This window comes from Henckelia pumila, chromosome 2, assembly GCF_033568475.1.
Source record: "Henckelia pumila isolate YLH828 chromosome 2, ASM3356847v2, whole genome shotgun sequence".
Classification (NCBI taxonomy): Eukaryota; Viridiplantae; Streptophyta; class Magnoliopsida; order Lamiales; family Gesneriaceae; genus Henckelia; species Henckelia pumila.
This window is the reverse complement of record NC_133121.1, coordinates 109,577,049-109,600,016: the sequence shown is the minus strand read 5'-3', so window position 1 is coordinate 109,600,016 and position 22,968 is coordinate 109,577,049. Positions and strand designations below refer to the sequence as shown.

Genomic DNA, 22,968 nt, shown 5'->3' with positions numbered 1-22,968 from the left:
AGTCCAAGACATGTTATAATTCTACTAGGTAACTTATTATTCTTTCCCTATAAATACAGGTATTGTTATGGTTGCACTATTCATTATTCATTACTCACTTTTACTTTCACGACTCATATCTCTCAGTTTTCATATTAATCATACCCTCTGCCTTCAAGACGCTGACTTAGGCATCGGAGGGGTCACGCCGAAAACACCTTCGGCGCCCCTTGACCTAGTTATTGCTTGTGCAAAATTCATCGGTACCCGACCCGACTTGCTTCATAAAATAGTTGAAGGATCCATTCTACCAGACCGAACCCGAGGTAAAATTTCGACATCATCAATTGGCGCCGTATGTGGGAACGAAATATAATCCCATGATTATCTACATGGTTGAATTAAGGGAGAAAAAAAATAACTTTTTTTTTATCCTACGGTGAAAGAAGATATCGAGAAAAACAAAAAAACAAAAAAACAACCGAAGCCAAATCCCATCACGAAACCCACCGTCACCCAAAACACCACCTGAAAATCGATTCGCACCGCCGCGGGCAGCCACCGCCGGGCCAAGTCCGTCCTACCACCGCGTAGCCAACTCATAAGCGCATATCTCAGAATAAAGAGCCCCATCAATCGTTGCATCTATCTTCAATATTTTGCCGAGGAAAGTCGTGTGTCGCGCAATCAAACTTGTTTTGGGTATTCCGTGCGATTTGCTTGAAAGTCGCCGAAAATCGAAGCAAAACTTTCACTGTTCCCGTGCTCGAAACAAAACAGCTTGGGTTTTTGAGATTTTGGCATCCGATTTGGATTTTCGAGGGATGGGATTGTTAATTCTTCTTCAAGAATCCCACAATATGAAATTTTTCCTTCTCATCACACTGCTCTATCAAAGATTGGGATGTAAATTCATGTCCAAGGCATGAGTTATTTTTATAAGGGGGTGGTCTCGAAGCAACACTTATGGGCTCGCCACTTTTGAAGATAAGTTTGATTTTATTTTGCCTAATTATAACAATATAATGTTGTATTGTGTGGTTAGTAGGATAATATCTTTCCATATTGCCATGAACTCGTATTAGGAAGTGTCGGAATCTGTTAATCATCTCATAAGAGTTGCTTGCTTAAAAAATATTTCAGTTCATATAATTTGGTGCTGCAATATATTGTCATTCAAAAGTTCATATATATATAATCTTTCTTGAGAATTCCGTACAATTAGTTAAATGTCGGGAATAGTCCTTGTCATAGGTAATCAACCTATTTCATACATGAATATTCAGGTAATTTGTTTGGATCACAAGTCTGATATCCATTGCTTGAAGCTGACTTACATACATGAAGTTTTGAATATTATTTCATCAATTTTCACTTAAAATCTACGAAGGAAAATCATCCCATGAATATGTTACGGGAATTGATCTCTTCGAAAGAATGAAATATGATATTTATCAAGAGGAGTTCTTCGAGTCCTCTCTTGATTAAGCATGGCTTATTTGGCATCTATGGGCGGAAAACATGAGAATGCTTGGTCTATTATATCATTAGGATACCCACTTGTTCCGAGATATTTGGTGGTAAAGTTCTTAGACCATATTTAAAATCTGATTCTTTATGCAGCAAGTGGATTTTACCAATTTTTTCGTATAATATTATAATAAGATTAGACTCGTATTTTTGTGCTTACTATAAGTTAGATGCACGTTTTGGTTTGTATCTGAGCTTTTCTTAGCTTTTGTCAGCTAGTTTAAATACTTGGGTGCATAAAACTCTTTAGATTAAAATTATTATTCTCGTTTTGCTTTGGGATTTGAACGAAATTATTCTCTAAATCTTTATGGAGTTAAGCGAAATCAAGTTTTCTCGTTTGAAATTTTATGTTGGTCGAATTATGGACCAATGTTTTTTATTATCAAAGTTCACTTCTTTTGATAATGATGAATGCAGATAATTTCATGATTTTCTAGCTTCAATTATATATCATTATTTAATCTGGTTATTGTTCTTGGATATTTCTTCACAAGCTTCACGTGGCAAGCCCTTTAATACAATGACAAATGTCTCAGAGACGAGACATTTTCACAAGTTTACCAAACTGACAATAAACTTGTGGTCTCCCGTTATGTCTCTTGCAGGACTTTTCGGCCTCTTAATGAACCTTGCCTGGACTTAACTCATGTCACTTACTATGGGGCACCATATCTTGAAACCTTGTGACAACTTAGTCAAGCCTACTCGGCCACACGAGAAATAAAGATAAGTTGTATAATTTTTTAGCAAACTATTCTTGTTGCGATAAATTTTGAGATATCTCATAATAATTTTTTTATGTGAAGTCATGCGTTACGCAATATTATATTGCACTTCCATTTCCTTGTATTTTTGTTTGAATTATATCACACCGGGCATGCCATCTCGCACTAAGGCCCAATTACATCATATGGGCATGTCATCTCGCTATAAGGCACAATTACATCATATGGACATGCCATCTCGCTATAAGGCCCAATTATATCACATCGGGCATGCCATCTCGCACTAAGGCCCAATTACATCATATGGGCATGCCATCTCGCTATAAGGCCCAATTACATCATATGGGCGTGCAATCTCGCACTAAGGCCCAATTACATCATATGGGCGTGCAATCTCGCAGTAAGGCCCAATTACATCATATGGGCATGTCATATCGCTATAAGGCCCAATTATATCACATCGGACATGCCATCTCGCTATAGGCCCAATTATATCACATTGGGCATGCAATCTCGTTGTAAGGCCCAATCTATGGTTCAAATTTTTAAAAGCCCAGGCAGATCTGGCACACAAAGCCCACGTCAGTGGCCTACATAAGTGGTTTACAAAGTCCAGGCAGGTCTGGCACTCAAAGCCCACGTCAGTGACCCACATCAGTGGTTTACAAAACCCAGGCAGGTCTGGCACACAAAGCCCACGTCAGTGGCCCACATCAGTGGTTTACAAAGCCCAGGCAGGTCTGGCACTCAAAGCCCACGTCAGTAGCCCACGTCAGTGGCCCACATCAGTGGTTTACAAAGCCCAGGCAGGTCTGGCACACAAAGCCCATGTCAGTGGCCCACATCAGTGGTTTACAAAGCCCAGGCAGGTTTGGCACACAAAGCCCACGTCAGTGGCCCACATCAGTGGTTTACAAAGCCCAGGCAGGTCTGGCACACAAAGCTCACGTCAGTGGCCCACATCAGTGGTTTACAAAGCCCGGGCAGGTCCGGCACCCAAAGCCCACGTCAGTGGCCCACGTCAGTGGTATTCAAAGCCCAGGCAGGTCTGGCACTCAAAGTCCACCTCAGTGGCCCACATTAGTGGCATTCCATGGTATTGTAAATTAGTCGGAGTTATGTACTCTTGCTCTAAAATCATTCTTCTTTTAGACCAGTTCGGAAGGTACTATTGTTACCTCGAGAAAATATTTCAACCCGAGCTCGTTTATAATGGGTCTATCGGATATGGCCCAAAATGTCAAGGTCCAGCCCAGTTTGGGCTATGTTGAACTTTGATCAAGGCTGGTCATTATGGGCCGACCTAGGCTGTTTCTAATGGGCCGCAAGTATTCTTTTCGAGTTCAAGTAGGACTCTGATATATATGAGATAAGAATGTATCTTTTCAAATATTCACGAGATAGAGATAAGCTTACAAAGGGACCAATGGATGAAGAGTCCTAGTCCAAGACATGTTATAATTCTACTAGGTAACTTATTATTCTTTCCCTATAAATACAGGTATTGTTATGGTTGCACTATTCATTATTCATTACTCACTTTTACTTTCACGCACTCATATCTCTCAGTTTTCATATTAATCATACCCTCTGCCTTCAAGACGCTGACTTAGGCATCGGAGGGGTCACGCCGAAAACACCTTCGGCGCCCCTTGACCTAGTTGTTGCTTGTGCAGAATTCATTGGTACCCGACCCGACTTGCTTCATAAAATAGTTGGAGGATTCATTCTACCAGACCGACCCCGAGGTAAAATTTCGACATCATCATCAGATGATGATGATGATAAAGCCTAAAGTATTTTTAAATTAAAATATAAAAATTATTAATTTTTTAAAATTGAAATGATACGAGATAAAACTAAAAATTAAGTGCTATTATTAATATAAAGTTGATGAGACGAATAATTTTGTAGGTAAGTCTGGAATTATACACTGACCTTATGTACTCGATATAGGTCCCCTGAATTATAATAATAAATATAAATATATATACGGTTTTGATCTCCGTACCTTAGGATGTGGATTTATGGTCATTCATGGATTGAAAACACGAACTCTTATATTGCATTTGGATATATAATTTGATAAATTTGAAGCAAATGATTTGAAACACATACTAGCAACTTACAAGTTCATCCGTTTATTTGGATAAAATTCATTTGATAATATAATTGGTTTCAAATTCATCAATAATTTTCTTCAAGTACTTTCCCAACAATATATTCAAACCCAAACACCACCTTAGTTCGGAAAGAATGATTTGATTTGAGTAAAAATGTTATACATATATTTCAAACACTTGTCCAAGATCTACTTAAAAATCTATCACAATTACTACTGAAATTGCATTTGATATAAAGTTAATCTAAAATTCATTTGAATTTTTTTTTCATTCAAGCAAATAAAAAATTTTCAAATACATCTTAAATTCATCAATCCAAAGAGATCGGAATATTTTTAGATCCAATTGAATTTGGTTTACCGCCATTCTTCTATAAGTGAAAAAATAATCTGGCTCTCGGTCAAGAGGGTGTCCAAGTTAGTGGAGTAGGTGTGCATTTGGTCAGAGGTTATGAGTTCGATTTCTCTTGCCAATACCTTCGCCTAGTGCGGTTTACGTGACTAGCGTATTTTACAAGCTATTACGTTAGTTCGAATGTTTATATCCATACACTTACGTTAGTTCGAAAGTTTATATCCAGACACCGAAAATCGACTGCGGTTCTCACGTTATAAAAAATAAAAAATTATATATGGCATATGTTTTTAAAACAAGAACAATAAATCAGGTATGGACCAGGGCTGGCATACCGTACCAAAATCTCGAATTATCGGGATATCATACCGAAATTTTTTCAATATATAAACATGTTTTTGGTATATCAAATTTTTTCGGTATCTGTATAGTATCAGTATAAATTTTTTTCCATACCAAAATTTCATAATTTTGATATCAATATCGATATGAAAATTTTTTATACCGGTATTTTTGATACGATATATCGAAACTCACTACTAAGTATGGTCTTCTGCAATCTGATTATATGGGCTTCATCCAGTTGCGATCAGACGATCCAATAATGGGTACTACTTTAGTAAATAAAATGGGTTGGGTCCTAATTAAGCTTAACCCAAATATATGTAATTGATGCAATCCATTCATTGATGAAGTCCAATTAACACGTTTACATTATTGCCGTTTTGAACTCCCATTGTCGCATTTTAAAATTTATTATAATTATTATTATTTTTAACAACAACCAAACTTTATTATTATTATTATTAGTATTATTATTATTATTATTATTATTAAATCAAATATAGTATTCGGTCGTTGCTGCCCTTGAGGTTGCTACCTAAGGGCAGATCAAACGGCCCATAATCATTTGTAGATCAAATCATTTGATCTGCAGATTAATCCGGACCGTTCGATCTGTTCTTGGGTAGCAATCCCAAGGACAACATGAACTGGTCCCAAATATAGATAGATTCTATATTTATCTGTGAAATATGTCAATCGTACGCAAATTTATCATAAAAAGTATATTTTTTGCAAAAAAAAAATAATATTTTTCATGAAAGATCCAATTAAAAGACTCGTCTCACGAAATTATACGGCATTGTACAGTGAGACGGTGAGTTTTTGTGTGATTTGATTGGTTTTTAAAAATTAGTTTGTTTGAAATAATTAGTTTACTATTTTATTTTAATGTTCTTTTGGTAATTTCGTAAATGAATTATTTTTGGAGCTTATGCGTCCATTTTCTCCCGGGTTCTGGATGTCTCTGGAAGAAAGAATTCCACAACTGGTGTATCAGTCTCCTCTCTCTATATTAGCAACTTCCATTCCCCACCAATTGTTCATCTATCAAAGATCGATCTCAATTACTCTTGATTTTTCATCTGAGCTATTGGGTAACTGATTCGGGTTTTTGATACATTGCGGGAACAAAGGAAGGAGACGATGGCGGGTTATTCTCCGTTGAAGATGAAGAGGAAAGACCTAGAAGATGTGACCGATGATTTTTCCGATTTTTCTCTCTGTTCTCCTGCCAGGAAAATCCGCAGGCTGGTAAATTTTTTATGTTCTTTAGTGTATTGTTCGATCCAGTTCCTTTCGCGCCTGTTTCACCATCTTACGTGTGTTATTATCGAAATCTTCATGGATGAAGTTGAAATTCGTTTAATTCGGAGTTTTTGTGATCAATTTTCTCAATAGGACGCTGAATTGCCTCCGATTATAGAGGAGCGTGAGATTCCCATGCGGTTTGAGGAATCCGTGCATCAGAAACAGAGTTATTATAGCAATTTAGGGGTTTTGAAAATTGAAGAATTGCCGATCGAGAAGGAAGAGAGGGCTATTGTCTTGTTTAAGCCTGTGGACTCTCCGCTGCAGCACTTACCCGCCAAATTCTCGGTTTCGGTTGATCCTCACATTATTTCCGGAATCAAAAGTGAGTATAAGACTTCTTTGTATTTGGTTAGAGCTGGAAATCATTCCGTTTGATTTGTTTTTGCGTTTTCCATAATATTTGGGTGATTGTTTAAGCAGTAGTGTGCGTGGAAAGTATATTTGATCCAGGGTTTGAATTTATGTCTTTCTGTTATTCATTGGTTATTCATTGGCGATCCGCGACTTCAAAACTGAGCCTCTAATAGTACTATATATATTTTGCAGATCAAGTTAGGCAGTCAAATGAATCAAGCCCTTGGAGAATAGCTGACGAAGAGGATAGCAACTTGCACTCAAATAATGGGTGCTTAGCTATTATACCATGGGTTCCATCGACAATCCCTTCCGTGCAGGGAGCAGAATTCTGTCAGCAAACTGATACTTCTGAGATGATGGAAGCTGAAGCAACCGAGGAAATGGATATCGAAGACAATGTAGGTGTGGATCAAGAGAATGTTTATGTTCCTGGTGCAGCAAATCACTTGCACCAATGGCAGCAGCAGCACTGCTTGATTCCCCAACTGCCCCGCAACCCGTCGACTCCAGTTGTTTGGTACCGGTAACCGGGCTTCACGACGTTTTAGTTAACCTTTCGATGTTGGAGCTGGTTGTTTTCAGTTGCATCTCGTGCTCCAGTCGGGTAGAGGTTTTAGCAGTAGCTAGGATGTATATGTATACGGACGACTGTTAGCCGTTGCCTGTATCATTGAGGCTTCTTGAGATGTTATATTTGACAATAGAGCAGCAGCTATGATTCGTTTATCATTTTTGAACTGGTGCTTTGTTTTGAACCTGTTCATATTGGTGTCCATTTCTCATGCCTTTACAAAAGCGAACTTCTATTCCGTGCATGCAATGTGCTAACTAGTGGGTGTGTCACATACGCTAGTATGATATAGTATCGGCTCATCACAGCTCACTAGTATAGTAATAGATTAGTAGAACGCCTCATGACACATTAAAAGTACATAACAAACAACCTTAATGGTGTGCCCAAACCCTGATTTCATTATATCTTTATTTGAACAAAGCAGAATAGATTTTTCTTGTGAATATAGATATGGAGGAATCTTCCCCCTTACCGATCAAGTGGATCGGTTGAGGGCGGAATACCCTTGGAGGGTTGCGGACCTTGTTCAATGCTCGAGTCACACGTTATCCTAAGCAGAACAATGGGATGCTTGCATAACTTAGGGACTGATTTCTACATAAGCACGCACCCTACCCTTGACTTTACTGCTTTATAAATTTATTGAAGCTGCAAATGTTTTTGAGAATCATTGCCTCTAAATCCGTTAGCCTACTCCTGCGCGAAACCATCGTGTTTATGTATTATCTTAATATTTTCTGACAGTAATTCCGGAGAATTTATGTATGCAATTCAACTTATTCCTTGTGCTTTAAATAGAATTAAAGCGTAGTATGATATACTTGCGAACAAATTGTTAAGCAGTTCACTGACCTTTCTGCTCCCGATGATCAAACAGCCAGCCAGGCGCTGATAAATGTGAGGAAATGTACATAGAGATTTTGCAGTGGGACTCGAATGTGATCTTTTTTAGTGTGTTGTAACAGTATTATGTAAGTGATACAGGACCGAAGATTGCTTATAGAGAATAGAGTTCTATCACTCGAGCCAACTGGTTTATTACCAAGATTTGGCGATGATGACAGATTCAAACGATATACGACTGGGGCACTGGCCTCTAGCCTCGCATGAGAAGGAGAGAGTCCAGTGTAACCAAGGATAATTCGCGGACACCAATCAGAAGCACAAGTGTCTGCGCCGGCAAATCATCCCTGGCTACATTCCACTCTCTGCATCGTCATGCAAGTGCTCTCGACCTCTTTCTTGACCTTAGATGAGCCAAGTCCTGTTGAAGGCCTCGCATATATATAGATATCCGACCTAACAGCACACGGTTTTGAAATAGTGCAACTATATGATGGTGGGGGAGCTGCAATGCGCGCCTGAGAGTGGAGAAGATATTCTTCTCCCAAAATTAGAAAAATTCTGCATCACATTCGTGTTCCTAAATCCAACCACTCGCACCTTGAATTGCAAGTTTTTTCTCATCCTCTTGGCTGGTTGTCCGTGTGCCACAGAATGTTGACTCTTGCAAAAGGTGTTGTCTCTCGGATTTTTGTTGTTTTTGACCCCTGTTCTCTTGTATGGTTTTGTTGTCATAGATCTTTGTGATTTAATGATGTCTCATGTTCATTCCAAGTATCGTAAACCTCAGATAATTTTAAATTACACATATTAATCTTTATATTTATAAAAAAAAATAATAATAATAATTATTGTGGAATATGAGATCTCATACTATTCCACCTCAATTTTTTAATCTTTTGAGATGTCAACATGTGATGCAGAAACATGTCTGTTTTTGGCATCCAATCCAAAGGAGGCTTGTGATTGCTTCCAAAATCCAAATGCTTGTATTTATTTATTTTTAAATTGTATTTTTTTCAGGAATAGAATATGATATTTTGCGAAGAGAAGGTATGGGGCTGTGGTCTGACTTGGGAAGTGGATGTGGAATGTTTTAGGGTTTGACTACCCATGCAATCTTTATATTCCCTCTGATTTGATTCCTTCAAAGGGTTTGTTCAACTTGCGATAGCCCACAATAATTTGTAGTGCGAATAGTAAATCAAATAATATTAAGATTATAAATTATCATGTTTGCCTTCCGATTCTTGAAATAAGTAAAGGGAATTGGATTTGGAGCTGACCATTTTCACGTACATGATGCTATAAGGTAATACACATTTAGGATTTTTTTTAAAAAATTTTAATGTGTGAAAAATCAATATTGACAATGAAAGAGTAGGGAAAGAAATGGAATAAAGATATATAAGTATATATTAAAAACTATAGAATAAAATTTTATTTGATTTAATTATCCAACCCAACACACACACACATATATATATATATATATATATATATATATATTAAATCTTTTTTGGTTTCTTATAGTGTTTGAGAGAGTATTTACGAAGTACTTTTCATTTTTTTTTCAAAAAATTTCAAATTTTTATATAAAAAAAGTTAAGAAGTGATTCTTGGGAGATGCTTCAAAACACTATTTAAATTTAAATCAAATAAGTAAACCGAATTGAAACCGAAACCAAAACCAACCGAACATGGTAGTGGCCCAATGAATACAACTATACAAGCTCAATGAAACCCGGTTCGAATTGGATGGGATCCAAATTCTTAACATTCGGATTCAAACTTGATTTTTGCCTAAAATCCAGGACCTGTTAACAAGTCCAGTTCATTTTTTTTTAAAATGGCCCAATCTCAAATACTAATTTCGTAATTACAAGTAAAAATCATGGACATAAATGTCTTTTCCGCATGCTCCCCACATAAATAATTACTAGGGTTTTAATTAATTTGGATTCAGAGTTGGGCAGCTGTATCACCGAAGCGGAATCGCCGATCACCTTCGGGGAAGAGAAATGGGAGTGTTTACGTTCGTTTGCAGAGAATCCGGCTCCGAGTGGTCGGCTAAGCAGCTCAACGGCGAGCTGGAGGCGTCGGCCGATTGCACTTTCGCTCTCCAACGGAAGCTCGTTCAAGCCGCCGTCTCAGTTGACTCCTCCGGCGGCGTCCAATCTTCATTCTCCTACGTAACTCCGCGCTCCGCTGTTTTCCAGGTTTCCTCTTCTTTTTTATTTATCAAATTACGTTTTTTTTTGGTTATTTACCTGCTCTGTGTGTCTGTTGCATTGTTATTATTTGTGATTGATTGCGCGACTTGATTCTGCTATTCGTGTAATTTTGATTGATCCACCGCTCCTTACATTCTGCTGTATAATTTGTTAGATGCATTTCACATATCAAGAAGGTTTGATTGTGTGCATATTTCTTTAGACACACGAAGGTTTTAAGGGAGTTTACCTTCTATGATACAATATTTGTTGCTTCAGCAGTAATATGTGTCGATCTTTGGAAAATGCAGGTGATTGTAGGTGGTGGTGGAGGTGGTGGTGCATTCATTGGTGGAGGTGGTGGTGGGGGTGCTGCTGCTGCTGCTGCTCCTGGTGGTGGCGCAGCTGCTGAGGCACCTCCAGCTGAGGAAAAGAAAGAAGAGAAGGAGGAGAGTGATGATGACATGGGATTCTCGCTTTTCGACTAGGTTTCTTGGCCTTTCAGTTAACTGCTTGGTTTTTTATGATCCTACTTTGTTAAAAACTAAAGTTTTGTGTTTTGGATTATGGGTTTTCTATTAAGAATATTGCAACGAATTGTCACATTCACTTCAATATACATCATGTTAGTTTCTGATGGCTCAACTTTTATCATTTTATACATTTTTCTGCCATTTTTGTTGATTGTATTTGGAGGATTTGTCACATTCAATTGTGAACCCAATAAAGGTCTTTAAACATACTGAACCATCCGAAGGTCATGTTCAATTCTAAACTTGTGTGTGTGTTTTTTTTTAAATTCCCTTCACTCAATATGCGATTCAGTTACTCACACATTCAATATGGAATGGAGAAACGTCCGAACTAGGGCTCGCTAAGCATTAATTTATCCAAAATTAAAGATTTTGCATGTTGCGTGTTGTTTCCATGCTATCTTGGATAGACGGGATCGAAGGGTGGAGGTAACATTCACATAGGCAGCAACTTATTATTTTCGTCGCAACTTGTGTTCTTGTATTGGTTTTGGCAATTCAATCTGTTGCTTTTATCCCATTCTCTAGTTCACAAGATGCCATTGGAGAATTTTTTTAAGGTGATCATGCCATGAGGTTCAAGATCGTGTCCAAATTATAAACGCTCTCTATTTGTGAATTAAATGTGATTTCTGCTATTTGAACTAGTGACAACTGACAATAAACCCATTTGAAAAGAGAGAACCCAGCGAAGGAAATATCACGCATCTTACACAATACATCAAAACATCTAAATGGTACAACACGATATATCAATATACATTTTAATTTTTACACGAAATCTAAATGGTACAACACAATATATCAATATACGTTTTACATGAACATGTAAATGGTGCAACACTATATCAGTATACATTTTACACGAACATCTAAATGGCACAACACAAACTATAGCAATGTACATTTTCTGAACTTTATGTAAAAGAAATAGAAACGATTCAGAATCTTTAGAGGTAAAGCTGGGTCAACAATTGGAGCCGGGTTGGCACTTGATATGATTCATATGAATCCGATGCCATTGGAAAGTCACAGCAGCGATGTAGCTTCGTTCATATGCATCACGATCATTATGCTATAATTTCTGAGGATGATGAAAATAAATTAAAGTTGTGGGAAAAAGAAGAAGCCATAGAACGAATTTAAAAGTGGAATTTTTTTAAAGTCGGATCAACAGGAAAATTACTCATTCTCCACTGGTGAAAAACTTTCCCAGAGAGATTCTAAAGTTGATTTTTTTTTTCAAAGGCCTGAACAAAATTCAAGTTAATTTGCAGGTAATGCACAGGCTGTTTCGGATAACGAAAGACAGTGCATAGAGTAAAACTCAAAATGCAGAATGGTCAAGCTATAGATATGCCATAAAAAACTAACCTTCTCCACATAGCTGCTCAAATCGAGCTACTATGTGTTTCCCATAAGCACATTTCTTTAAAGCTGTAAGATGATCCCTATCAAGCCGAGCAGTAACTCCTTCTGCTCGGACGTACAATTTTGCAGAATCTTCTGGACGACATAATTTGCATGTTGGTCTTTCATCATTATCTACGGTGCACAAACAAGAAATAGCACAAGTGTGAAGTCGAAATTTTTTTCGCCAAAAAGTACCATTGAATGAATCTTGTTTCCTTGTTGGTCATGTTCTGCATGTCTGATAGCTTACATTTTTTGAAAGAATATAACATTAATCGAAAAACGAACATCATCTGTGCTGCATTATGATTCATTTGCCCAACTCATTAACCTATTCATGTTATCCATACTTCATGGATCACAAAGCTCACCAGCTAAAAACAAGGGATAAAGTCGATGCTTTACAACAATTAGAGGCATTCGAAATTATCTTCAATTCTACATTTCTTTACTGTTTGCAGATACAAGGACTTTGATTTGCTAGCAAGATAAACTATCCTAAATGCTTGAGTTACAAATATAATTCCAATAAGAAGAGAACTACTATGAAAATTTTAAGCATTGTCAATTCTTTAGAAAGAAAAAATGTGACAAAAGCACACATATAAAAATGATGATCATATTGAACCACAAAACTAGTAAAATAAGTAATCCATAATGCAAAAGCATTTCACCTCAAATGTGGGATATCATAAATTCATCTAACAGCCAAATTGAAGAGTTTTAAATCTGCATACCAATATGTTATCGTTTTGCTCGGTGTTGCCAATAATATCCCTTATCAGCATGTCCCTTGCTGTGGCATCACTGTACTTCAGACATTTTTCAACAACGTTTGATGCAAACTTATGCTGGCTCAGTTGTACTATAGACCCAGATAACTTTTTGATGATTTCAGCCTTTTCACGAGGGATCCCCATCTTCAGTACTTGCTGTCAATTGTTAAGATGTAGTTCACTGGCAAAAGTTAAAGACTGCAAACTCCATATCCAGGAATGAGCTACATATATTCACTGAGGCCATAAATCTGGTTGTTTGCTTTGAAGGATATAAAATAAGGAGCATTTATAATATTAAAGAATACCGAATCGAATCAACTGAATGAATGAATCAAACAATTCAAGTATTCAACAATGTGAAACTATAAAGACAATCTTTTAGTACTATAATTGCCATTGTAATGCTATTAGGATCTCAACCGACCTTGAACTCAAGTTATCCAGTGAGTTATCTCTCAAGCATTTCAACGCAAGGAGTATAAAATTTTTATCTTTGAATCTCTGGAAAAATTTGATTTATTTGCTCCCAGTACTACTAATTTCATATCATCCATTACTTCTTCTTGCTCAACAGAATTAACTAAGATCATAAAATTATTGCAACTCTGCTGCAAATTGACTTTGAGCAATGCTTGAATGGATTATTCACCCTCCATCGCTCATCTAACATTTAGATCTTAACAAAATCAATAATAACCAATGATATAATCCATAATGGACAAGCAAAATAAGGATAGGATAAAAACAAGGAGAGATGAAGAATATAATGCTTCACAATTAACTGAAAAAGAAACCAACCTGTGTGACATAGTTACCATACTGGTCCTGAGCAAGAGAATAAACTGAATCCAAAATCTCATTAACTATGAACTGAGTCTGCAACCCATCACCACGATTCTCCAGAACTCTCTTTAAGCAAATAAATGAAAGTAAGCATTTCAATTTTAGTCTGCAAAGTGAAACAAAATTTTAGTATGAGCAGGTCAGTCCTGTTGCATATGCAAAATTACCTGAATGACCCGGCAACCATAAGGATGCCTCGACAGATTGGCAACTTGACCACGGAAAGAAGAAATTATGAATTCGATATTATCTGCAGGAATACATTTAATGCACTTTTGTATAACATGATTCCCATTCTGATCATGAACACATTTCAAAACATGTCCATCCAGCTCTCTAGCCAGCTGCACCTTTTGTTCTAACTCAATAGCTTCAAATGCCTAAAGAAGATTCAACCAAAAGAACAGAACAGTTTTTCTTGTTAGCAAGAGCAGGGTAAAAACTGTTAGAAGAAAGAGTACAAAACTAAGGAGAATTCACTTCAAACAGCAGGACTTCTACCCTAAGGAACATAGCACATACACCTAGAAACTAATACATGTTTATAGCAAAATATCGTATCCCTGCTGAAGCATTTTTTCGACAGTCACAGCAGCATAGCCTAATAGGATAAGGCTTCTTGTGCAGAGCAAATGTCGCATGACAGTAAGAACGTTTACTTGACCAGTGAAATTATGTACGCACAAATGCACCAGAAATGCTATATCCATTCATGAAAGAGGAGGGAGAGAATCATACGCAAGTGTCTTTGTAAATCATCGAACTTTCAGATGACCAAGTTAAAGAAAAAACTGAAGCCATTTTTTCAAGTTCACACCCTATCATTTAAAACTTTTCTTCATATAGGCATTAGATGCCTTTGTTCTCAGTGGTAAACGTATTCGTGCGTGCAATTATAATGCATACCATAACGTATGCAAGTAGGGAATAAGTAAATGACAATGATACAAGTGAACGGTGATACAAAACACAGAATATCAACAAGCAAAACATGATGGTGACAAAGAAAAAAACTCAAAACACACAGAAGAAATCAATAGCAATGACAAACTCTAGGTGGGATAGCAGTTACCTTTTGGATTACACGACACCCATACATCTGCAAACTTAATTGCAAAATTTTATTTTCCAACTGGTTTGCAAGGTCCTTCTTTTGGTCTGGGCTACCATATTCAAAAAGCTGTACAAAAGCACAACACAAGAATAAATATATGAAAAGCAGTGAATATCGATATGGTTACCAAAAAACACGAAGTAATTAACTAACTTACCTTCTGTATAACATAGTTGCCAAAAACATCTGTCATTAGTTCGGAACCATGAACAACAACTTCCTCAAAAACAGATGCTTTCTCTTGAGCGCTACAATTTTCAAGCTTTAGCTGAATGAATCGACTCCCATGCTGATCAATACTGAAGTGAAATATTACAAATAATCAGTAGTTCTCAATAACTGTGGGTGTCGGAGAAAAATCAGGTCAGTAGAAACTTGCCTAAATTCACAAATATGTCCTTTTATATCAGAGAGCTCAAATCTTTGCCCCTCAATTCTTCAAGTAAAGAATGGGAATCAATATCACCACAGCTCTGAGTTTGCAGTCCATGCATTTTGCCACTGTTACCAGAAAAAGAGTGAGAAAGACTCGTGTTATTTCTCTCTACAAGGAAAGTGGTCCCTCCCACAGGTCCAGCTAGAACAACTGGACTAACGAAAGAGGCAGAAGGAAAATGCACTCTTTCTTCTTGACGATCAAATTCGTATAAAACACCATAATAATTTTGCACGGTTGGCTGGAAATACTGCAAATGATAAGGATTGACCAGGGGAGGTTGCATGGAAATTCCAACTTGCCCGTAAAACTGCTCCGGATTTTGGATATCATGTGCATGTAAACTCCTTCCCTCTGAAGCTCCAAACGGTGGAAATGAAGCACTGCCAAGAGCCAGAGGAACAGCACCTTGAGGGGGATATGGATATCCAGCCAGATATGATGGTAGAACTGCAGAGTTGAATGGATATCCACCCATGCTGTATTGTTGCATCACAAAGCCAACTGGAGGTAGATAGGGATAACATGAATTTTGTGGAAGCACAAAGGAAGTTGATGGGGCACAAAATGGAGGTGTGAATCCAGTTGTCTGGAGAACTGGTTGTACCTCTGCCATCGAAACACTCAAGGAACCGTGGTACAGCTGGTTAGAGTCACCACATGCATGAGCTTTTCCTGGATAAACTGCCTGAGTGTAAGAGCCCTGAACTGGAGAAACTTTGCCTTCTGGAAGAGCTGCATGCTGTTTCAGAATGCTTTTTTGGGGATTAAGTAGCTCTTTCTTATGAAATTTGTGATGGTCTGAATTCAGAGCAGTAGGTGCTTTAACACCATCATCAAGTGACAAGCTTTGAACAGAAGCAGCAGAAGGATCATATGGTAGTAAAACCTGTGACAAATCATCCAAGCTGGGAGTTGGATTATTTGTACAAATCGATGATGTGCTAACAGAACGACTGACGGGCACATGTGAGTTAGATTGAGAAACAACTTTTTCCACGGATTTATGGCTCCAGGAATGTGAAGGTGTTGACGTGGGGATGAAATCTTCCTGTGTTGTGATATTTCTCATTACCATCGATCCAGTATTTGTTAACAAGCAAAAATGATCATGCAAGAAAATCTAACAGCAGCAAATCTCATGATATAGTACCGCAATATAATTAAAAATATGGCAACAATACAACTTACAGTTTTGATCCCCCGCACTCTAGGGTGCGGGGATCCATATGCACCCGTGTCTAAAACAACTCCGATTGCTTTGAAATTTTCACGGTAGGATCGTCTCGAAAATGCGAATCCAACTATGTATCATATGATACAAATTTCAATCTCGGTGGTCGGAATTGTGAAGATGGCCGGAAATTGAGTGAACTCTGCACTTTCCGACCATCTTCACGATTCCGACCACCGCGATTGAAATTTGTATCATATGATATATCGTTGAATTCGCATTTTCGAGACGATCCTACCGTGAAAATTTCAAGTCAATCAGAATTGTTTTGGGCATGGGTGCACATGGATCCCCCGCACCCTAATCAAAACTGATACAACTTATATCCTTGAAATTAGCGGCAGAAATATAGGAACTGTGGTAAGTTCTTGTTTTAATTTTTTTCTGGAAAAGTTGCCCATCTGCAGCAAGATATTTCTGTATAAAAAAATGGGGCTTTTCTTTGCCAATAATTAGTTCATCCTAGAACATATTTTCCTTCCACATTACAGGAACAAAATTTTACCTGTGTAGAGTCCAAGGAACCACTAGGGCGACTAAACACAGCAGCTTTATCAACAGATGTAGATGCACTCCATTCAGATGACCTATCATTCTCAGTCTCTTCCTCATGAGAAGGAATGATATCGTCATTCACTTGCACAGATCCATCAGCACTCTCGGTATGATGAGTTATCATCCGATCATTGCCTGTTGAACCACTGGAGTACCCATGGACTTGCTCATCCAAGTTGACAATAGAGCCACCCTGTGGAAAAGAAGATGGCTGTTGGACAATCTCAGAAGCACCAATCGAGGAGTTTGGATAAGCCAAACCATTTTCCTCCATGGAAACTTCCATGCTTGGAGGTGCACTTCCACTCCGGATAGGTAATGATATCACGTTGTTCTCAAGGCTTTGAAACCTTTGAACGTTCAGGGGCAGACTAAAAGCTTCAATGCCCAGCTTAGCAGATTTTGATGATCCATGACCGATAGACCATCTACGCTGTGGCCGTTTGTCATTCTTTTCCAATAACCTTATGATGCTTTCAATTGCCATGATATTAAAGATCGCTGTGCTCTTTATAATCTTATACCAGTGCACAATTATTATTCTTCATTGACAAGAATTCACAAACTCCTAAATGCCATAAAGCAATAATTTGGCTCGCCCTTCAATAGTCATCATTAGCTCATTGGCTTTCTTTCTGATAGCTTTCTCCCCAGGCTAGGAAATTCGATGAGATAGTTGGAATCATACAATGTCGTATAAATGTCACATATGTTATAACCTGATAAGAACAGGCAAGTTGACTTAGAAAACATTCCACAATCACGAAAAAAAAAGGGGGAAAAAAAGGAAAAAAAAAAAAAAAAGTATCTAAATTTCAGTTAAAAATATTATCCAATTCACAGCATCTATTTAAAAAAAATGCAAAATACATGCATTGCGAAATAACTAATAAGTTCACGTCTATCAGAAAACAACACGAGTGTAATAGTTCCCATAACCAGGAAACAGATCATTCCAAGCCCTGCCGTATCCAAGATGATGATTGAGCTAGTATGAGGAGAACATTTTACAAATTGGAGAAACCCTGGTAATTTTACTGACACCACATAGGTGGGCAATTGACATTCACTCTCCAGAAAAAAGATACGTATAAATGCAAATCATCTTTTTAAAAGAGGAATCAAATATTGCACCAGAAATTTCCCTTCTATTAATCCCTTTCTAATTGGGGCAACGGAAAGACACTCCAGGGATCTTTTCTTTCTACTGCTGACATAGTGACATGTGCATAAAAACTGTTATACACATTCCCAAACTCATGGACTGAAGTAAAAATTACATTAATTATCGCCATGGCTCAAAACTTAAGTCAATTAGCTAACAGAGTCAATTTTTTTACTAGTCCCTCATGAATCGTAGCTCAGCCAAATTTAACACCAGCACTTAGTTGATAATAAGCGTGTTTTAATCTCCAAACATAAAAGTTTTCACGACACCAACATGAAACAAACTCCTCAATCCTTTATAGGACAAATTCATAAAAACTAAATCATCCAGAAGCAAAAACCAGTGGAATCACTAAAATTAAGCAAATTAGTTACGATGAACAAGCACACAAACAAGATAACTGTGTGTAAAACAAGCCATGAAAACCAAATCACCCAGTAGCAAAAACCAGTGGAATCACTAAAACTAAGTAAATTAATTACAATGAACAAGAACAATAAACCAAGCACACAAGCAAGGCAACTATGTGTAAAACAAGCCAGAAAACCATGAACAAGGTAATCCCTTTTTTATATATATAAAAACTCTATCTTTAGAGTTTTCAGCAACAAAGATGCAAATTTAACCACTGTTCCAAAAACACTAATAAAAACAACAAAAATGAATGAAACCTTTTCTTCAGCAGTCGTGAAACTAAATAAAAAAATCTCACCAAATTAAATTACATGTACATATCAGCGTTTACACTCCACAACCCATGATTCTTTCACCGCGAGACAGAGCTGGGTAAGAGAGAAAACATTTTATTTCAAGGTTTCTGAGGTTGTATTTGTTTGGCAAACAGGGGTATGTATGGATAAACAAAAATTGTGAAGTTTCAACAAAAATAGGGAGAAATTTCCATGTGGCTGATTCTGGGCAATTTACTCGTAGGACGTGAATGGAAACATCCAAGAAATTGCACAGTTGCGCACCGGAAGATGAAAAATTGTGGGGGCTTGAAGTTGAGAGCAGCCATTGATTGGCACAAGCGACAATTTAATAGAGGTATGTTGCGAATTGCAATGTACAAACACCAGGCAAATTGATTATACCTTTGTGGAGAATTTGACTTCAGGGCAGTTTCAAAATATAGCGGGAATTCCGGGAGAATGAGACTTCTTGGTATTTTAGGTGCAAGCTAAAATAAATAAAAAAAGATCAAGTCCAAGAAAATATAGTTAACCAATATTATTAATGGTCTAAATTCCCCATTTTGTTATTGCCAGAGAGCAAGTTTCTTTCCCATTTTTCCCCTTTTTCAATTAAAGCCGATTCATTAAATTTTCTTGATCCACATATGAGAAAAATTCACACAATTAGATCACAACACAAAAAAAATGTATAATTTTTTGAAGACGCCATATTTTCGAAATATGGATTGCATTTCATTCTCTTGTTTCTCATGAATTCAAAATACTGCATGGAAAAGCAACAGCTACTTCTGTATGCATGAGAAGAAAATTAATAATAAATGTTGATGATCTCTTAGCAAACTGCCCAAAAATCCACTATTTTTCACTCCACCCCACCCCCACCCCCCCCACCCCCCCTCCCTCTCTCTGGGGGTAAAAAATCATGTATGATATTTCTAAAAAAATGTATGTTTTTTTCTACTGAATATACAATGAAATAGCACATGGACTAAAGTCCTGACTGCATATGCGGCTGGATTTTATTCTCCCATTGCTTGACCAGATCTGCATATTTTTCAGCTGAACTGACAGCATAGTCAGTCAATGAGGTTACAAAAACTGACATTCCAGCATACAGAACTCTTGAAGCTAATTCAGCCATGTTTTCTGCCGTCACTTCTTCATCTTCAAGATGATCTGCCTCCACCACCTCCATTTTGTTCCCTACAGTTGCCCCTCCAAACTTCTTGGAACCTCCTACACGCCGACACGACTCTTCCTGAAGTTGTGCGCACAAAGAGCCTAGACCTGCTGCAAAAAACTCGAGTCCATTAAGCACAGGTTCTTCATGTATGGTGTCCAAAACTTCGGACCACTGAATGCATGTTCTAAATATCGGTGGAGCCACTAAGGACATTTGAGACGAGAATGGTTGCTTCGCTGAATTTTTATCTGCACGAATGCAACACGAGAGCCATCCCCCTAACGCACGAACATATGATCGTTGAGAAACGACCCACATGTCAAAGCAGAATCGCAAGTTTCTGAGCTCTCCCTCAAGATTAGCAGCTGATCGATGTAGATTATGCCACTCAGGTGGTGGCATGATTGTGCATTTCTCTTTTCTTGCAGGTTTTGAAGCTGTTCTAGCAAGTAATATCTTGGCTTCATCTATTGTTCGTTTTTGCAGTCGATGACACTCTGCCATGACCTCCCACATTCTTGCTAACCTGTCAATATTTAGTCCAAAAAAACACTCATTAAAAGCTAAAAGAGCTTAATACTAGGTCGCGACATTTTGCAAGAAACATAGAGAAAGGTGTTTTTATAAATTTACCCGTGAACTAATTCCAATATCTGAGGTTCGAGCTCTTCATCCCTCAAAGTTTCAATTCGTTTCGAGACTGCTTCAACTGAATGAACTGAAATTTTCATTTGAGTTTGCAAATCTCTTATGGCTCTTGTTTTATCTGCAAAACAACGGTCTTCTCCCTTCATTTCTTGATTCCTGAGCTGTGTACATTTCTTTTCATAAGCCATCCGCAGACGTGCACCATCCTGTTTGAGTTCAAAGGGAGAATAACATTGACATATGTAAGTTGCTTTCGGATTCTACTATTTTTAGCAATAGAGGAAGTAGTTCTTTTGTGTTTTGGGGGCATACTCTAACTTCTTGGTAAAGTTTCTTTTCCCAGGCATATAACCTGTTGAGTGTAGATTGATGACTCTCAGAAAACATATAGGACTCCTCAGAGAAGTCACTGCTACTTTCATACCCTTCATCGTATTTTGAAGTTGAAGTATTGTCTAAAAATCTTGGCAGAGATGAACGAGATGAAGTTGAAGTATTGTCTAAAAATCTTGGCAGAGATGAACGAGATGAAGTTGACCTAAATAAAGCAACTGGATTCAACATTTTCAAAGCTGCAATAGAAACTTATCCATCAGTAAGCGATTAAGAGCAGTTAAATCATATGGACTTGGCATCCGTTGTCATCAAAGGGCATTGTTTTGTGGGGGAAAAAAATAAATGGACTTCAATCACGATTACTCAATCACAACATGCTGCTTCATCATTTCATAATCTTAATACACATTAACAATTCGTTATTGTAGTCAAACCTGTGAGATCATTTGCAGACGATGAGTACTTGGCTCTGCTGGTTTCCAAAATGGAAGACACCTCCTTAGCTGCATTACACAAAGCCATGAACTGAGCTTCAAGATCTTTAATAACTTCTGCCATACTTGTTGGTCTCCTGTCGACATAAGCTGTAAATCCAGGTGTTTCTTCCTCTTTCAATTCACAACCAGCAACCATGTTTTCTTTGGTACTAATTTGACCTATATTTTGAGATTTTGCTACTTCAATGCTTTGATTGTCATTGGATTGCCTTCCTTGTATAGGTTTCTTTAATTCATGTTCTTCTTCAATAACATCAGCATTGGCTTCGTCTCTGCCATCACTTTCATTGACCTTACCTCCTTCCTTTACCTTATTGCTGATCGAATTGTCAATGACCACTTTTACAGTTTCCTCTTCTAATTCTGGTAAGCCTTCCTCTTCTTGAACTTGCCATTGCTTCACATTGTCCTGGTCCATATTTGTCTGATCAAGGCTATTTTTGGTGGGATAGCCATAGTAATCTAATGAAGAAAACGGGTTCCAAAAGAAATCCCATTGAGAAGTTTGAGATAATGGGGGATCATAGTCTGGTCTATTGTTGGGCGAGTAACCGAAGGATGAAGAATTCATGGGCGGAGAGGATTGTAACTCAAAAATGCCCTCTGCTCTGAAGTGATGAACCGGAGAGTAAGCTTCAACTCTGAAAGTTTCTGGTGACGGAGGTGGCACTTCAACAGAAACTGAAGGATTTCCACTGGACTGAAAGTAATTTATTTTGTAAGATGATTTGGGTTCAGATTTAAAGGATATAATGGATGTAACACCAGGGATTGTCTCACGAGGTTCATCAGCTCCCTCAACATATTCTCGAAGGGCCACTGAAACTCTTTTCATGCACTGTACATAGGCAATGTGTCCTGAGGCAAATTTCAATCTTTGTTCGACAGCTTGCTTAATGAACTTCTTTCGATCTTTACAAAGCTGAACGGCCTCTTCATCATCCAGCTTCGATAGAGAACATCCCATCTTTCTGCAGCTTATTACTTCTTGCTCGAGACTCCGTATAACTTCTTCGGATTGGAATCAAAATTGAGCGGCTGTTTTGTTGTCTTCGCGAGATACATAAACAATTCTACTATCCGTTCAGGAGGAAACATGGTAAGTGTAAATCCAGGAAGGTTCAACGTAATATAAAAATGCAATTTAACTACATAATATTTCAGGCAAACGTTATCT

The 22,968-nt window shown here is 37.7% G+C and overlaps 3 protein-coding genes and 1 pseudogene across 4 annotated transcripts; 2 read left to right on the top strand and 2 right to left on the bottom strand.

Moving 5' to 3' along the window:
• The first annotated feature begins 174 nt into the window (after positions 1 to 174).
• On the top strand, positions 175 to 7,488 carry LOC140880282 (uncharacterized). Of its 2 annotated transcripts, none has more exons than XM_073284591.1 (4): positions 175 to 305; positions 6,193 to 6,310; positions 6,458 to 6,692; positions 6,917 to 7,488. In XM_073284591.1, the coding sequence occupies exons 2-4, from the start codon at positions 6,203 to 6,205 to the stop codon at positions 7,252 to 7,254; spliced, it is 681 nt and encodes a 226-aa protein (XP_073140692.1). In that variant the 5' UTR covers positions 175 to 305; positions 6,193 to 6,202; the 3' UTR covers positions 7,255 to 7,488. The 2 variants fall into 2 exon arrangements, with proteins under 2 accessions (XP_073140692.1, XP_073140691.1); XM_073284590.1 differs by lacking the exon at positions 175 to 305 and adding an exon at positions 426 to 3,985.
• A 2,612-nt stretch (positions 7,489 to 10,100) lies between these two features.
• Positions 10,101 to 11,002, top strand: LOC140883922 (large ribosomal subunit protein P3z-like). Its single transcript, XM_073290545.1, has 2 exons — positions 10,101 to 10,363; positions 10,669 to 11,002. The coding sequence occupies exons 1-2, from the start codon at positions 10,166 to 10,168 to the stop codon at positions 10,843 to 10,845; spliced, it is 375 nt and encodes a 124-aa protein (XP_073146646.1). The 5' UTR covers positions 10,101 to 10,165; the 3' UTR covers positions 10,846 to 11,002.
• Positions 11,003 to 11,581: 579 nt separating this feature from the next.
• LOC140881718 (pumilio homolog 5-like) lies at positions 11,582 to 19,572 on the bottom strand (annotated as a pseudogene).
• A 543-nt stretch (positions 19,573 to 20,115) lies between these two features.
• Positions 20,116 to 22,758, bottom strand: LOC140878141 (uncharacterized). Its single transcript, XM_073281752.1, has 4 exons — positions 21,729 to 22,758; positions 21,271 to 21,530; positions 20,944 to 21,164; positions 20,116 to 20,836 (listed from the first exon to the last, which is right to left on the bottom strand). Exons 1-4 carry the CDS (start codon positions 22,756 to 22,758, stop codon positions 20,116 to 20,118), a joined length of 2,232 nt encoding a protein of 743 aa, XP_073137853.1.
• Between the last annotated feature and the right edge of the window lie 210 nt (positions 22,759 to 22,968).